The 18547-nt window shown below is 32.5% G+C and overlaps 1 protein-coding gene and 1 pseudogene across 2 annotated transcripts; both read right to left on the bottom strand.

Moving 5' to 3' along the window:
* Positions 1-320: 320 nt before the first annotated feature.
* Positions 321-1280, bottom strand: LOC308658806 (olfactory receptor 6C6-like; the record flags this gene model as incomplete). Its single annotated transcript, XM_081311728.1, has 1 exon — positions 321-1280. The coding sequence occupies one exon, from the start codon at positions 1278-1280 to the stop codon at positions 321-323; it is 960 nt and encodes a 319-aa protein (XP_081167854.1).
* Positions 1281-13336: 12056 nt separating this feature from the next.
* LOC308658240 (olfactory receptor 6C3-like) lies at positions 13337-14309 on the bottom strand (annotated as a pseudogene). The gene has a single exon. The product of its transcript is annotated as an olfactory receptor 6C3-like (transcript).
* Between the last annotated feature and the right edge of the window lie 4238 nt (positions 14310-18547).

Genomic DNA, 18547 nt, shown 5'->3' on the forward strand with positions numbered 1-18547 from the left:
TTAGTAATTAACACACATATCAAAATATTTAACTAAGTATTTCTAGCACGGTTTGCTTGCAAAAATCATTCAGTATATAAAACTACCCTTTATGAGAATAGACATTTTAAGGTAAAGAAAGAAATTAATACTTGGGGTTGACAAATGCAGCTTATTTCTAGAGATTAGGAAGATCTACTCAGAAAGATGAATATATTGGTGTGCAGATAGACTTAGTAAACCTAGTAAGATCTAAATAGTCAAGGGAAGAAACATCATAGATTTAAACTAATATAATAGATGACCATATTGAATTTTCTCATTTAGGTTCCAATAGTGTGTTACTTATGTCTAAACTCTGTCTTGTTGTTTTCAAAAGAACAAAACCTTTGAAGCATATACTTGAGAGCTTCTTTCACCTGCTGGTTCCTCAGGGTGTAAATGAAAGGGTTAAGTAAAGGGGCAACAGAGGTATTGAGCACAGCTACACCTTTAGTTAAAGTCACCCTTTCTTTTGCTGATGGCTTCATATACATGAATATACAACTTCCATAAGTGATAGAGACAACTACCATGTGTGAGGAGCAGGTGGAAAAAGCCTTCATTCGTTGTTGACCAGAGGGAAATTTGAGAATGGTTTTGATGATGAATGTGTAGGAGAGGATCACTAATAACAATGTGATGACAAGTGTCAACACAGCTAAGACAAAAGCCATCAATTCTATGAAACGTGTATCTGTGCAAGAGATCTGCAGGACAGGGGAAACATCACACAGGAAATGATTAATCATCTTGGAAGCACAAAAGTCCAGTTTAAGTACCAAGAGCAAAGGGGGGAAAATGATTAAGAATCCAGCTGCCCAGGAGCTGAGCACCAGTAGGTAGCACACTCTGCTGTTCATAATGACTGGGTAATGCAGAGGTTTGCAGATGGCGACATAGCGGTCATAGGACATGGCAGCCAGGAGGTAAAACTCTGTAGCCCCTAATAGGAAAAAAAAGAATAACTGAGTTGCACAACCACTGTAGGAAATTGTTTTGTCTCCAATGAGAATGCTTATCAGGAACCGTGGAATGCAGACTGTTGTGAAGGAAATTTCCAAGAAGGAAAAATTTCGGAGGAAGAAATACATTGGAGTCTTGAGGCGGGGATCCAACAGGGTGAGGATGATGATGATTAAGTTCCCCATCAGGCTCAAGATATAATTGAAAAATAGAAACAAGAAAATCACAATCTGCAGCACAGGGTCATCTGTCAGTCCAAGCAAAGTGAATTCTATCTCAAGTGATTGATTCTTCATTTCTTTTTTTGTCCTATCAAAGTTACAGAAAATAAAAACTAATTTATCACAAGTAAGAAGGTATTTCTTCCTCTTTAGCTATATAAGATTTCATTTTCAGAAACTTACCAATTCACAAATATTTCTAAAATCAGTTTAGTTTATCACAATGAATATATCCTCCACTTCATTCGTCATTTTTATGAGAACATTGGGAGATCTTTCCTTTGTTTAGAGCTGAGTAAATCCTACTTACCAGTTTATAGGACACTTAATAGTCATTTGAAATGTAGTTCTTCAACTTGATAGTGTTAATCTATGACCAATCTTTCAAATGCTTTACCACAGTAAGCTATGCAAAAAAATTGATTTTTTTTTTTTTTTTGGTCTCGGGCACTGAACCACGAGCCACATACCCAGCCCCTTTTTATATTTTATTTAGAAACAGAATCTCACTGAGTTGCTTAGGGTCTCATTAGGTTGCTGAGGCTGGCTCTGAACTCAGAATCCTCCTGGATCAGCCTCTTGGGCTGCCGGAATTATAGGACTTCCCAACCAAGCCTGGCTTGATGCATTTTTGATTTCTGAATTTACCTAATATTTCAAGCAAATTGTCATTGAAGTGACAATGGTTACAGGAATTAGTTTTCTTTTCTGTAGCACATAATAGTATAGGATATATACATACACACACATAATAGTATAGGATATATATCCAAGAAGGAAATATTTATAAGGATCTAGTGAGTATCCAGTAGGTTGAGTGCAGAAATTATCAAATCAAAACAGTGTTTAGCAAATAATTGAGAAGCATGAAAACAAATTACACAACTTTCAAATATGGGTCATCATTTGAACCCACTATGATAAACACTGTCAATACTATATGGTTTCCCATTACCATCCTCTTTCTTTTATCAGGTCTGAATGATTAGGGTTATGGAGGAATATCTATCAAATAACAGTTGGGATATGTTATGAGAAGGAAATGCAATGTGAGGAGAAAGAAAGTGTCATAAAAACCTAAAGAAGTGTTATATTTTTTAAAAGTTAGGGGAATAAGCTTATGGAAAAATTGAAAGGTTAAAATAAGAAAGTTAGGGGCTGGGGTTGTGGCTCAGGGTAGAGCGTTTGCCTAGCATGCATGAGGCACTGGGTTTGATCTTCAGCACCACATACAAATAAAAAATAAAGATATCGTGTACACCTATAACTAAACAACTAATAAATATTTTTTAAAAATTAAGAAATGTAATATTATATAAACAGTAAGGAAGTAATAAGGAAGAAATTTTAAAACTAAATATGCTTCTATTATTAAAACAAATCTCTTTGCTGATTCCATAAAGTGTAGAATACAATGATGAGTATACTTTAAGTCAGCATGATCTAGATGGGGGAGAAAAGTGACAACTGGATTGTAGTTCAGACAAATTTTGGATAGCAGGTACAGCCTTCTTAACATAGATTTCCAAATGTCAGACAAACAGGCTACTAGGACAATAACTATAATCTTGTGCCTATTGAGAACTCTATATGCCACAATTACTATTCTTGGTGATCTGTATGTGTTATGTGGGACAAAAGAGATTAAACATTTAAAAACTGTTTTCAGGCTTGCATTTAGAGAAAGGGGTCAGATAAATAGAGGTTATTTTCAGAAGTCCTGACATTAAGATTGCACAGTTTTCTAAAAGCTTGTACTCAAGGTTTTATAAGATTTTACTAAAAGATGAATTATGTGAACACTACTTCTAAAAAGATTTAGTGACACCCATACAAAAATATTATTTCTCAGGTGTTTCTGTGATCACAACAAAATAATTAAAACTATTTTAAATAGTTGCTATGGAAAATCTTGTGTTTTGCATTGAGGATATTAACAGAATTATTTTCAACCTCTAAAGCATAATTTATTCTTGAGACAAAAAATGCATATAAAAACAAACATATTAAAAGAGCCAAAAGCCAAACAAAAAATGAGAGGTCTTCCCAATGTGTACTACAAGAATTTAAAGAAGATATCTGAGTATTTGGATCTTTAGATGGGCCTTAGAAAGGATGAAGAGATGAGACAAGATATACTAGGCAGAAGAAGCAGGATAAGCCAAAGAAAAGCAATGGCTCCAACACAATTTGGTTGCAAACAGAATTTATAGTTCCCTTTTTAATCATCTGTAATAAATGCATAAACCAGTGGAAACAGCAGTTGGCCCATGTCCAGAGTTCTTTACCACATTCAGATGACTATGAAATTACTTATTATAAAATTATCTCCTTTACACAAACCATCCAAATGGAAACTCTGAAAGAAATGTTAAATTATGTAATAACCTAGAATTTTTTTTTCATATCAAACTGTTGATTTATCCTGATTCAACCACCACATGTACATGCTGTAGATGTATCTGTACAACACATTCTGTGAGGGAACGTAATATAAGATCATGTGAACACAGGCCAATAACTGCAATTATATGCAGTTTTGCTGAAAATTGTGAATATCACATAAAAATTAAAACTTAAAAGGCTTGTCAGTGTTAAATCATTATTCATCTTATGTATAATCTTTCACAAGTATCTACAACCTGAAGTATAGATAGTAGTTAAAACACTAGTGATTTAGTAGTTAACACATTTTTGTATACACTTATTTGGGCCAACCTTCTGCACTTCCATACTTAACTCATCATCCTACTAAGTAAAGAGCACTGAAGATTCATTATTCTCCCTAAGCATGATTGATTTAAATGTTATTTTAGAAATCTTAATTTTGACCGATTTATTACATGTTCTTAGAAAATTTATCAAATTACCTTCTTTTCTAAAATTTACTATAACCACTTATCTGAAGTATTGGTACTCCTTGCTAAATATGATGTGCAAGAAAATATGAAAGTTAACCTTCCCTTGATATCATGAAGGATTTATGTCTTTTGTCTTACAGGAAAAGATCTAACAAGAACTAAGAATTATCAGGGTAAATGAGATCCCAGAACATCATTTCCTAAGGGATTGTGAATTACAGAAGTATTTTCTACAAATACACACACACACAAACACACACACTCACACACATTTTTATATATTCTAACTGTGCATCCAAATAATTTTTTATATGTTGATATACTAGTTGATCATCTACACTCACCAAGTCCCAGATAGATAATTTAGGGTTTAGAAAGAGAAAGAAGAACGTTTTTAGGTTGATATAAAAAGTGAGAATATGAGAAGGAAAAATATAGCCTCTTGCAGACCAATTGACTTCAGGCTAAATATATTATACTACAAGTACCTTGTTTCCTTTTGATTTATTCAATAAACAACAACATCCTATCAAAAACACCACATCAACTCATGGAAATATTTCAAATTTGTTAATGGTTGCATATACCTTCTTTGTAATCATGAATCAAAGTTGCTTTAATTGTTTTCATATTTTGTCTAAGAGATTGCTCCAATTTTGACAATTAGAGTACACCAATGAATAAAATTATGTATATATATTTTCATAAGTTTTTTTAATAAAAACACAAATTACATATTACATATAAATTCCTAAAATTGGGATTTCTAAACCAAGAGCAAATACCATTCATTTTCAGTTACAATGTTAAGTCATTTTCTGCACACAATATTTCAGTTCCCAACAACAGTGTATTATTAGGGTTTTAGTTTCTCATCAACCTTAATAATGGGGTATGTTTTATAGTAACAAAATGTTTTCTACCTTATGGGTTAGGCATAGTAACTCAGGATAAAGTTATGTTGAATTTGTGTAATTATTTGTGGATTTAATATTATTTCACAAATATTATTTCATAAATCAAATAGTCATTTCCTATATAATTATGAATTGCCTATATATATATATATATATATATATATATATATATTCAGCTAATTTTGTCTATCAATTTTTTATTTTATTACCCTTAAAGAGTTCTTTATATATCATTAATATCATTTTTACATTTGAATTGTACAAACATTTCCTCCTAATTTGCCTGTGACTTGATTTCATGAGGTTGTGTCTATGTAGGTGTCCTAAAAAAAGTTTATTTTTGTGTATTCAAATGTGTCAATAATTTTTATTTTGCTTAAATTTGATTAACAGCAAGAAACTCTTTTCTTATATCAAAGATGTAAAATAATTCACCATATTGACTGTTTCCTATGTTGAATAGCTTTGTGTTTAATATAATTCCATTCACATATTTTGCTTTTGTGTCCTGTGTTTTTGGGGTCTCATCCAAAAATCCTTGCCCATTTCAATGACTTAAAAATCCCACCTATATTTTCTTCTAGTATTTTTATTGTTTCAGGTTTCACATTTAAGTATTTCCTTCTTTTTGTGTAAGTTCCTGGAACTGGTGAGAGATGGGAACTTAGCTTCATTTCTCTGTGTTTGTATATTGAATCTCACCAGACCTATTTATTGAAAAAGACTATTTTTTCTCCAATTCATGTTCTTAGCTTCTTTATCATAAATCAGTGGCTGTAGGCACGTGGGTTTGCTTCTAGGCTTTCTATTCTGTTCCTCTGACCCATAACCTGATATAGTTATGGGCAATGAAGCTTAATAGATATCTCTGAAAAGAAAACAAATCACCAACACAAATAGGAAAACATTTTCAGCATGACTAGTTATCGGGAAATTGAAAACCAAAACCACAATATTACCTCACTAAGATAAGAATGACTGTAATCAAAAATACAAAAGATACCAAGTGCAAGTGAAGATGTGGAGAAAACATTACCCATGCACATGTTGGTGGGAATCTGTATTATGACCAACATGGAAAACAGTATGGAGATTCCTCAAAAATTAGAAATGAAAGTGTCATATATTCCAGGAATCCCACTGCTGGGCACATATTCAGAGGAAATGAAATCAGTATGTCAGAGGAAAATCTGTACTCCTATGTTTCTTGTAGATTATTCACATTAGCTAAGAAATGAAAACAACCCAAATGTTCATCAACTGATGAATAATAAAGAAAACATGGTCCATGCATACACTAGAATAATATTCAACCATGGGGGAAGGAGAATGAAATCCTGTCATTTGAAAAGCACAGATGGAATTGGAGATCATTATGTTAAGTGTAAAAAGCAAGACACAGAAAGACAAGTACTATATGATATCACTTGTATGGAATCTAAAAACCTTTATTTCATAAAAACCTATAGTAGAATGATAGTTAAAAGAACTATAAAAATAAGACAGAAGGAGAGATGAGGACTGGTTTATCATTAGGAATTAAAATACATTTAGATAGGAGTAAGAAGTCCTTTGCATGGCAAGGTGAACATAGATAACAAAAATCAAACTGTATATTTCAAAAATGTGAAAGAAAGGCTATTGAATGTTTTAGCCATGAATAAATAAAAAATATTTGAGGAGATATATGTCTTTACCTTACTTAAATATTTCATAATGTACATATCAAAACTTTATGTTCTGTGTATCAGTTAAAAATTCAGAAAGAAATCCACAATTTCTTTTAATATTATTTATTTTCATTTTTTACATTTAGATCTCTAAGGCAATAAAAGTCAATTTTTGTGTATGGTGTAAGAAATGAGCTAATTTTCCATCATTCCAAATTGCTTTTCAATTTGCCCAGTAATATGTATTTAAAAGTTTATAGTTTTTCCTGTGATTTTCCACCTTTATTGTATGCAAAATTTTATATATAATATAGTATATATCAATGTTTTAAGTTTTTTCAACTTATCTAATTATTAATACTTCTACAACTTGACATTTTCATTAAATATTCAATGCCTGATAATTGTAATTATAGATTTTGTTTTCCTAATAAATTCTTTTTTTGCTTTATTTTTTATGTATTTTAACTATATCTCCTAAGCTAAATATTGCTGGTATTTTTATTGATGTTTTATATACTTTAAAAAAATGAGAACTTTCATCATTTTATAAAGAATAATTATATCTAATCAAAAAGAAGAATTTGTCCTTTCCACCTTAAGGGAGTGTGTATAATTTTCCACTTTCTCCAAATAAGAGTTATTTTCTTTCAAAATACAAAATCAATAAATCCTATGTGGGTCTAACTGAGAATAAAAGGAGAGAAAACTAAAATAATAAAATTAGAAATGAAAAAGTAAACATTATGGTGGATGTTTCAGAAATAAAAGAATCATAATGGACTATTATTAAAAATTTCATGCCAAAAATATTGAATAACCTAGAAAAAATGGAAAGATGCCTATAAATATATATCCTAGCAAAACTGAATCAAGAATAGCCTAAACAGACTAATTACAATTAAAGAAATGGAAGTAGTAAACAAAACTGTCCCCAAGAAAAGAAACCCCCCCCCCCAAAAAAAAAAATGGTCTGAAGATGATTTCTACAAAAAAACAAGGAAGAATTATTTCCAATTCATGAACTCTTTGGAAAAAAAATAGAAATGCAGGGAATAGTTGCAAATTCACTGACATCACTCTTTGAGTAGAGCCTTCAACAGAAGCAGTGATTTGCACTCTCTGATACCATGGCTTTGGTTTTCATACCATTGAATTAAACATAGCTGAGTTAACATCACACATGACTTTCTAGGATCAGCTAGTAGGCCATTTCTCACAGTTTCTTTCTTAGTGTGGTAAATTAAAACCATGAGAGGAGCTGTGAAAAACTTGGAAGTGAAAAGAGAAGTAATAATAATTCTCCAGAGGTGTTTTTAGTCAGGCTGCTGAACTAATATGTACCCTCCCAGAGTATTTTCTCACTAAGTGTTTGAGAATTACCTACTTTGCTGCTAATGTTTTGGTAAACACTCTCTAAGAAATTACTGAAATTCATTGCCATTTCCCATTCACATTTTCTGCACCTTCCCTGCATGGCTCCAACCTGAAATCTTTTTGGGATGACGGGGATGGGTTACCAATGATTGAACTCAGCAGCACTGGACCACTGTGCCACATCTCTAGCCTTATCTCCTATTTTATTCAGAGACAGGGTCTCACTGAGCTGCTAGTGCCTTGCTTTTCCTGATGCTGGCATTGAACTTGAGTTTCTATAATTATTTCTGGGATTTAATATTATTTCACAAATCAAATATCCATTTCCTATACAATTATAAATTTTCTGCATAAATATTTAGCTAAGTTTCTCTAACAAGTTTTTATTTACTTACACCATTTAAGAGATTTTCTTATATAATTATTATCATCTTTTCATTCTAATTAATTATACATGACAGCAGAATACACTTCAAATCATTGTGCACATATGGAGCATAACTTCTCATTTCTCTGGCTGTAAATGATGCAGAGTCACACCATTTGGGCAAATCATATGTGTACATAAGGTAATAATGTCTGTCTCATTCCAACATCCTCTCATCCACACATCCTCTCTCCTACCCTCACTCCCCTCTGGCCAGTACAAAGTTCCTCCATTCTTCCCTAGCCCCACCCTCTAATATGGTTCAGCATCCACATAGCAGAGAAAACATTTGGCCTTTGATTTTGGGGGATTGGCTTATTTTGCTTAGCATGACAGTTCCATCTATTTATCAGAAAATGCCAAAATTATTCTTCATTAAGACTGAGTAATGTTCCATTGTATATATATACCACATTTTCTTTATCCATTCATTTGTTGAAGGACATCTAGGTTGGTTCAATAGTTCAGCTATTGTGAGTTGAGCTGCTATAAACTTTGATATGGCTGCATCACTGTACCATGTTGATTTTTAAGTTCTTTGGATATATCCCAAAGAGTTTGATAACTGGGTCAAATGGTGGTTCCATTCCAAGTTTACTGAGGAATCTCCATACTACTGTCTAGAGTGATTAAACCCAGTTGCGGTCCCACCAGCAATGTATGAGTGTATCTTTTTCCACACAACCTCACCAACATTTATTGTTATTTGTATTACTGACAATTGCCATTCTGATGGGATTAAGATGAAACTTAGAGTAGTTTTGATTTGCAATTCTCTAATTGCTAGAGTTGTTGAACATTTTCATATATTTGTTGATTGATTGTGTATCATCTTCTGAGTGGTGTCTATTCACTTCCTTGACCTATTATTGATTAGGTTTTTTTTTTTTTTTTTTTTTTTTTTTTTAGTTCTTTACATATCCTGGAGATTAGTGCTCCATTTGGGGTTCATTTTCTCCCATTGTGAAGGCTCTCTCTTCATTTAATTGAAGGTTTCCTTTGTTGAGAAGAAGCTTTTAAGTTTTATGCCACCCCATTTATTGATTCTTGATTTTACTTCTTGTGCTTTATAAATTTTATTAAGGAAGTCAGTTCCTTAGCTAAAATGATGAAAATTTGGGCCTGTTTTTCTTCCGTTAAGCACAAGGACTCTTGTGTAATTCCTAGGCTCTTGATCCACTATGAGTTGAGTATTGTGCAGGGTGTAAGATAGGGTTTTAATTTCATTTTGCTATATATGGATATTCAGTTTTCCCAGCACCATTTGTCAAAAGACGTTATCTTTTCTACAATGTATGTTTTTGGCATCTTTGTCTAGTATGAGATAACTTATTTGTGTGGGTTCTCTCTGTGTCTTCTATTCTATACCATTGATGTACATATCTGTTTTGATGTCAATACCATGCTGTTTTTGTTTCTACAGCTCTGTAGTATAGTTTAAGTTTTGGTATTGTGATGCATCCTAATTTACTCTTCTTGCTAAGGGCTGCTTTGACTCTTCTAGGTCTCTTATTCTTCCAAATGAATTTTATGATTGCTTTCCGTATTTCTATGAAAAATAACATTGGGATTTTAATAGAAATTCCATTAAATCTACATAATGGTTTGGTAGTATAGCCATTCTGACAATTCTGTTGGAATTCAATAGTTTCTTTGCTTCTCTTCTCATCTGATATGTGGGGTTGTCCAGAGTGTGCTGGCATCTCTATCCTCAGGAAAGTAAGGGTTGCTAGGGTGTGAGGGTTTCCAGTCTCTGTTGGAAGAATGCACCCTAGGAATATCATTTGGAGTCCTCTCGTGTGATACAGAGTGATCTTAGCCCCTTATGTCACATAGGGACCCCACAATTCCTGGTCTTTAATTTAGTCTCTAAACTATCTCTCCTGCCCCTACCCTTTTGTAAGGATTCTGGCTGTGGAAATACACCTGGCAGCATTCCTCTGAGAGGATATTCCTGGGGGGTGATAGGCACCCTGTGGGAAAAAAAAAATGTCAAAGAAGGAGTTTAGAATGTACATATTTAAACAGATTTGATAAGAAAAGGACAACATCTCTAGTAATTAGAGAAATGCAAATCAAAGCTACTTTTAAAATTTCATCTCACTTCAGGCAGAATGGCAGCTATTAAGAATACAAACAACAATAAGTATTGGTGAGGATGTGGGGGGAAAAGGCACAGTCATACATTGCTGGTGGGACTGCAAATTGGTGTAGCTAATGTGGAAAGCAGTGTGGAGAATCCTTGGAAAACTGGGAATGGAACCACAATTCGACCCAGCTATCCCACTCCTCTGTTTATACCCAAAGGACTTAAAAACAACATACTACAGGGACACAGCCACTTCAATGTTTACAGCAGCACAATTCACAATAGCTAAACTGTGGAACCAACATAGATGCCCTTCAGTAGATGAATGGATAAAGAAAATGTGGTCTATATACATGACAGAATATAGATCAGCATTAAAAGAGAATACAATCATAGCATTTGCAAGTAAATGGATGGAGCTGGAGAATAAAATGCTAAGTGAAATTAACTAATCTCAAAAAAACAAATGCCTAATGATTTCTCAGATTTAAGGATGCTGATCCATAATATGCTGCAGAGGGTGGGGGTGGGGGAGGATTAAATAATCTCTAGACAGGGGCAAAGGGGAAAGGGAGAGGGAGTGGAAGGGAGGGGGCATAAGAGTAGGAAAGATGGTGGAATGTGATGGTCATTATTACCCTAAGTACATGTATGAAGACACAAAGGATGTGTACAACCAGAGATATAAAAAATTGGCTCTATAGGTGTAATATGAATTGTAATGCATTCTGTTGTCATATATAGGAAAATAAATTTTTTAAAAAATGAAAAAAATACCAGTAAGAAGTAGCTAAAATAAATAAATAAATAAAAATATTTTGTGTCCATCTAAAACTTAAAAAAAAATTTACAAATGCTCTTCCACACATTCATCTAAAGAGAAACATGTGCCATATTGCTTATAATTTGTTGGGTAATAATAGGTCTGAATTTACCAAAAGAAAATTCAGTATTTGAATGGATATGCAAATACATATACATAGAACTTTTTTCTTTATTTTTATTAGAATTTGACAGACCAAAGTGTAATTAAGAAAACAATTCTTTGTGTACTGAGTTTGATCAGCACAGCTTTTGTTTTGACAGGGCAGTTTAGTTTAAAAGCATTTAACCACTCACACTATTGGCAAAACTATTTCTGCAAATGTCATAGAGTTGCAAAGACATAATTAAGTTCATACAGTTAGTAATATGTCTGACAATTTGAAGTATTAAGAAAATATTTGTTATTAGTGGCATATTTACCTAAGGCTTTGAGATATTTTATTTATTTATTTTTTTACTTGTTATGCATATCATGGCTATTATCCTGGAACAAGAAACAAAAATAATAAACATCCTAACTTTCTATTGGTACAATTATGTAAATTGTTAGTGTTATGAGCAAACCTATTATTATTTATATCTCAATATATTTGTAACTACGTACACTTATAGAGGCCAGGGTTGTGGCTCAGTGGTAGAGCACTTGCCTAGCATGTGTGAAATACTGAGTTCAATCCTCAGCACCACATAAAAATAAATAAATAAATAAAAGGTATTGTGTACATCTATAACTAAGAATTGTTTTTTTTCGAAATATGTACAATACATTCCTCATAGAGATATAACACACCAATTACAATGTGATCACCTATTTACTTATTTTATTCTATTACTTAGTTCTACATGAGAATAAGAATAAAATTTTTAATCACTGAATCGTTTCTTTAGTGGATATATTTTTTAATGAATAAATCTAATACCACAGTGAAAGTTCCTTGGAAATATTAAATTCAAAAAACTATTGGAAGACATTTAATTGAAAGGCACATGTTCATCTTTAAGTCACAAAAATTCCTGAAGATTGAATTTCTCAGAGAGGCATTACCATTATAATTTCTTGTATTGGAATCTTTTGATTTCCAGATTTTTGCAGACAGTTGAGATTGTAAGGACTAAGCATATTTTTGAAATGTATTAAAATCTGTATAATGACTTTTATTTTATGAATATGTACAACCATTTTACATTTTACTTTGTAAATTACAGTAGTCTGCAAATTTATAAATAAAATATATTAGTCTTAAAGTTTTTTTAATCAATATTACTTGGGAAAAAATTTAAGAAAATAAAACAATTGAAGTTGAAATTCTCTTGTGGTCTAACTATTAACTGATAATTCAAGCCAAAAGTATAATTATTGAATTGATGCTCATCTGATTAACATAATTATAATGAATACTAAATTTATTTTTTATATTAAGTGAGGAACTGGGTTTACAGAGAAAATGAAAGTTGTTCCCTTCTAATTTCATGAAGTATAGAGCTCTACATTTAAAATACGATTCAATAGAACATATTACCTGCAGGGAGAGGGACAGAATTTAATAAAACAAGATACAGAACATCTAAAATCTAAATCATTCTGGCATTATCAATATATACCTAGAACACATGGGAGAAATTACACAAAGTTTAGAGCTCTACATCTGAAGTACAACATAGTGATATGTATTCCATTTATGTAATAATATAAATAGAATTAAAACTATTTACCACATTATAGAGTATGTTTTAAATAAACATATACCATTTTAAGAAAACTCAGTAGGGTAAAATGATAGAATACTTTTAAAACTGAGTAAACAATATGTTGGATATACTTGAGTGTGGGAGTGGAAGAATGGACTGAGAAAATCTGCAATTAAATACATTGGGGCATATAAAGAAACCATTAGAGAACAAGGATACTTAATAAAGATATGTATGAATTTCAAGATTTTACTGATTTGCTTGTTATAGTGTCCCTTATTTATTTATTTTTTTACAAATTTTCTTTAATTTATTTGTAGAATACCCTGCCCTATGGAACACATCCTTGAAAGCTTGCTTTACTTGCTGGTTCCTCAGGGTGTAAATGAAAGGGTTAAGCATGGGGGCAACAGAGGTGTTGAGAATAGCCACTCCTTTAGTCAGTGATGCCTTTAGTCTTTGGCAGATGGATTAGCATACATGAATATACAACTTCCATAAGAAGTAGAAATGATAATCATGTGAGATAAACAAGTGGAGGAACCTTTTTTCTCTGAATGAGAGATGGAATTCTCAAAATTGTCCTAATAATGTACATGTAAGATAAAATTACTAATGCCAAAGTGAATAGCAAAGTAACCAGCGCAGAGTAGAAACCAATGACTTCTAGAAGCCATGTATCTGAGCAAGACAGTTGTAAGAGGGGAAATAATCACAAGCATGATCAACGATATTGGAAGCACAGTAATCCAGGTAGAGCAGAAGCATCAGGGATGGGAATATGGTCAAAAACCCACCCACCCAGGCACTAGGTACAAGCAGGGTGCAGAGTTTCCTGTTCATGATGGTTGTGTAATGAAGGAGCATGCAGATGGCATAGAGGTCATAGGACATGGCAGTGAGAATGTAAAATTCTGTCACTCCCATGAAGATAGAGAAAAAGAGTTGAGCTTCACAGTTGTTATAGAGAATGGTCTTATCCTGGGTGACAATAGCATCTAGAAACCTAGGGATACACACTGTTGTAAATGAGATTTCTAAGAAAGAGAAGTTCTGGAGGAAGAAACACATAGTAGTCTGTAGATGGGAGTCCACCAAAGTTAGAGTGGTGATAGTCAGATTCCCAGTGACACTTAATATGTACGTGAGAAACACAAAGAGGAAAATTACAATCTGAAGTTCAGGGATCATCCGAAATGCCTAGGAGCACAATTTCTGTGATCACTGTGTGGTTCTGTGGTTCATCTCTCTCTCTCTCTCTCTCTGTGTCTCTCTCTCTTTGTCCCTATCTCCTGGTCTCCCCTTTTTCCTCCTTTAAAGATATTGCGGGTCAAGGAGAATTAAAGAGAGAAGAAAGACATCAGTTATTATGATTAATATAGACCTTATTTATACAATTCTAAAATATCAACCACAATGTTAACAATTTTATTTTGATTATCATCTTTGTATTATATTTTAATTCTTACTAAGTCCAGCTTGCTTGCTACTAGTTCTTTTATTATAAATCGAGTGGCAGTATTTAGGAAATTTTTATACAGTAGGCCACATCACTGAGAGATGTCGAATAAAATCAATAATTCTTATACTGTGTCCATTTATGAAAAATATTATTACTTTTTTTGTTAAAACAATCACATGAAACATGCATTTCTCTTTCTTTTCCCCTGGGGAATGCATCAGATAATACTACAACCTGAAAACAAAAATAGATTATCTTGATTTTATCAAAAGGCAAAACTAAACATTTTACTCCTTTTGTGATAAAAGAAATAAACTAATGATTTTGTTAAAAAATAAAATACATTTTAAAAATATAAATTATTTGATTTAATTATTAATTGTATTTTAATATTAATGTTTTATAGTAATTACTAAGATAACATATGAACATTTTATACATATTATGTATGCATATTTACTATAAATTAAATAATGTGATTATTTCATGTAGTATCCAGGGAATATATTCACTTATTGATTTTTCTTTTAATTATATCAAGATCATTAATGTTTGAAAACTTTGATGATTTGTTAAAAATATATGTATATATCTGCATATATATGTATATGTGTGTGAGTGTGCGCACACAGTAGTCAAACATTTTTCATTGCTGCGCTAAAAGTAACATGTATTTATTTTTCATTTTGTTTTGAAGCATATATTTGAAAGTAACTACTTGCCTTAGATCTTAGAAACTCTGTCACTTGGATTGTGGCACAGTATATTTTTCATTTCAACATCAACCTTCCTTCTCTGTTAAGTTTTATGGAAAAATATTTTCTTCCTTAATCAGTTTGTCCCACATGAGACACTCATTCCATGGATCCATTCATCCACCAGGACATCTAGAAATGTACAGGAAAACCTCTCTCATTCACCTTAACCCACTCAGTTAGTTCCCAGATCTTCAAACACTGCCCTGTTTTTGTATGCTATTCTGTGGATTTGGTCTGCTAAATCCTGATAGCTGTCTTTTCCATATAATATTTTAGTTGGTCAAATTTCTGTTGGGAAGAACACAATGTAAAATCATTGCTTTTCAACCAGACATTAGCAAAGTTCACACTAATCAAATTTGATTTTATAGTTTCTTTATTTTACGGTGACCGAAGGGAAGTATTTTAGGAAATAAAAATGTAATGTTAGAAACCTTCAGAAAACATAACAATACACTATATTCCCCTTTATTAATTTGATCTGGAAGTTTAAGAAAGTAATATTTAAAGAAAGAAGAGAGAGAGATATGACCTCATTGGGTAGAGTGACTATATACTTAAACCAGAATCCTGCTTCCAACTGGTTGTACATTCTATTTCAAATATTTCAAGTCTAGTTGTTTTATTTTCCAAATATTTGATCTGCTGGGAAAAAGACAAAGGCCAGGCCACATCTCTGCTATCTTATATACCTTGAGGGATTTCGATTAGTCACCCTTCAGTTTTTTCAGTAGCCTCCTTACTCTTCTCTATTGTAGATCTCCCTTGAGAATGGTTATATTCATTTTTTGTATCCCACAGAGAATGTACAATGCTGTCTTCTACAACTATTTATTTCCTTTAATTGGAATTACTTTATATTTTATTATTATGTAATATTTAATGAAAATAAAAATAACTATGAAACATACTTTGTTACAAAACATGAAGCTTTAATTGATATTTAATTATATTTTTAAAATATAAAAATTTCTACATACTTCTTTTTGATTGTTAATACTTTGTTTTTGTTAGATGCTGGTCACCTGTAAACTAAGGGTTATTCTGTAATAATAAGATAAAGAATTACTACTACAATGAACATATTGTTCTTATAATTTAAAAAAGAATTACATACTATAACTAATTTCATCCTCATTAAAAGCACAATATTTAATTGCCATGTTAACTTCCCTCATCTTACTATTCATCTTGGCTTTACCCTTATTTTTCATCACCTCAACATTTTTAAAAATTTTTTAATTTGTTTTAATTATTTACACATGACAGTACAGTGATCTGACATATCTTAAGTTTGAATCAGGTGGGGTATAATTTCTCATTTTTCTGAGTGTACAGGTTGCAGAATCACATTGGTTATGCAGTCACCTATCTACCCACAGCAATAATAATGTCTATTTTATTCTGCTGTCCTTCTTTTCCCCCCATCCCTTCACCTCCCATCCCATCACTTCTCTCTACCCAATCTAATGTGACACACTTCTTTATTTTTTTTCTTTTTCCTCACATCGTTATATATGTATTCTGTATAACGATGAAGGTCTCCTTCCATCTACTTTGTAATTCCCCTTCTCCCTCTCTTTCCCTCCCACCTCTTTTCCCTATTTAGTAATAATTTTCTCATGCTCTTCCTCCCTACCCCATTTTGAGTCCCCACCCCCTTATACCAGAGAAGACACTAGGCATTTGTTTTTTGGGATTGGCTAACTTCACTTAGCATAATCTACTCTAATGCCATTCATTTCCCTGCAAATGCCATGATCTTGTTATTTTTTAGCGCTGAGTAATATTCCACTGTGTATATATGCCACATTTTTTTTTATCCATTCATCCACTGAAGGGTATCTAGGTTGGTTCCACAATCTAACTATTGTGAATTGTGCTGCTATAAACATTGATGTGGCTGTGTCCCTGTAGTATGCTGTTTTTAGGTCTTTTGGTTATAGTCTGAGAAGAGGAATAGCTGGGTCAAATGGTGGTTCTATTCCCAACTTTCCAAGGAATCTCCATACTGCTTTCCAAATTGGCTGCAGCAATTTGCAGTCCCACCAGCAATATTTGAGTGTACCTTTTTCCCTGCATTCTGGCCAGCACTTGTTGTTGTTTGACTTCATAATGGCTGCCAATCTTACTGGAGTGATATGGTATCTTAGGGTAGTTTTAATTTGCATTTCTCTGACTGCTAGAGATGGTGAGCATTTTTTCATGTATTTGTTGATTAATTGTATATCCTCTTCTGAGAAGTGTCTGTTCAGGTCCTTGGCCCATTTGTTGATTGGGTTATTATTTTTTTGTTGTTGTTGTTGTTTAACTTTTTTAGTTCTTTGTATATCCTAGAGATTAGTGCTCTATCTGATGTGTGAGGGGTAAAATTTTGTTCCCAGGATGTAGGCTCCCTATTCACCTCACATATTATTTCTATTGCTGAGAAAAAAAAAAAACTTTTTAGTTTGAATTCATCCCATTTGTTGATTCTTGGTTTTAACTCTTGTGCTATACGTGTCTTATTAAGGAATTTGGGGCCTGACCCCACATCATGGAGATTAGGGTCAACTTTTTCTTCTATTAAACACAGAGTCTCTGGTTTGATTCCTAGATCCTTGATCCACTTTGATTTAACTTTTGTGCATGGTGAGAGAAAGGGATTCAATTTCATTTTGTTGCATATGGATTTCCAATTTTCCCAGCACCATTTGTTAAAGATGCTATCCTTTCTCCATTGCATGCTTTTAGCACTTTTGTCTAATATAAGGTAGTTGTAATTTTATGAGTTGGTCTTTGTGTCCTCTATTCTGTACCATTGGTCTACTAGCCTGTTTTGGTGCCAGTATCATGCTGTTTTTGTTACAATTGCTCTGTAGTATAGTTTAAGCTCTGGTATAGCGATAACACCTGTTTCACTTTTCCTGCTTAGAATTTATTTAGCTATTCTGGGTCTCTTATTTTTCAGGTGAATTTCATAATTGCTTTTTCTATTTCTGCAAGGAATGCCATGGGATTTTGATTGGAATCACATTGAATCTGTAAAGTGCTTTCGGTAATATGGTCATTTTAATAATATTAATTTTGCCTATCCATGAGCAATGTATATCTTTCCATCTTCTGAGGTCTTCTTCTATTTCTCTTTTTAGGGTTCTGTAGTTTTCATTGTACAGATCTTTCACCTCTTTTGTTAAGTTGATTCCTAAGTATTTTTTTTTGAGGATATTGTGAATGGGGTAGTTTTCATCATTTTCATTTCAGAGGATTTGTCACTGATATACAGAA

Source organism: Spermophilus citellus (genome assembly GCF_964194105.1).
Source record: "Spermophilus citellus genome assembly, chromosome: 10".
In the NCBI taxonomy this organism is placed as follows: domain Eukaryota; kingdom Metazoa; phylum Chordata; class Mammalia; order Rodentia; family Sciuridae; genus Spermophilus; species Spermophilus citellus.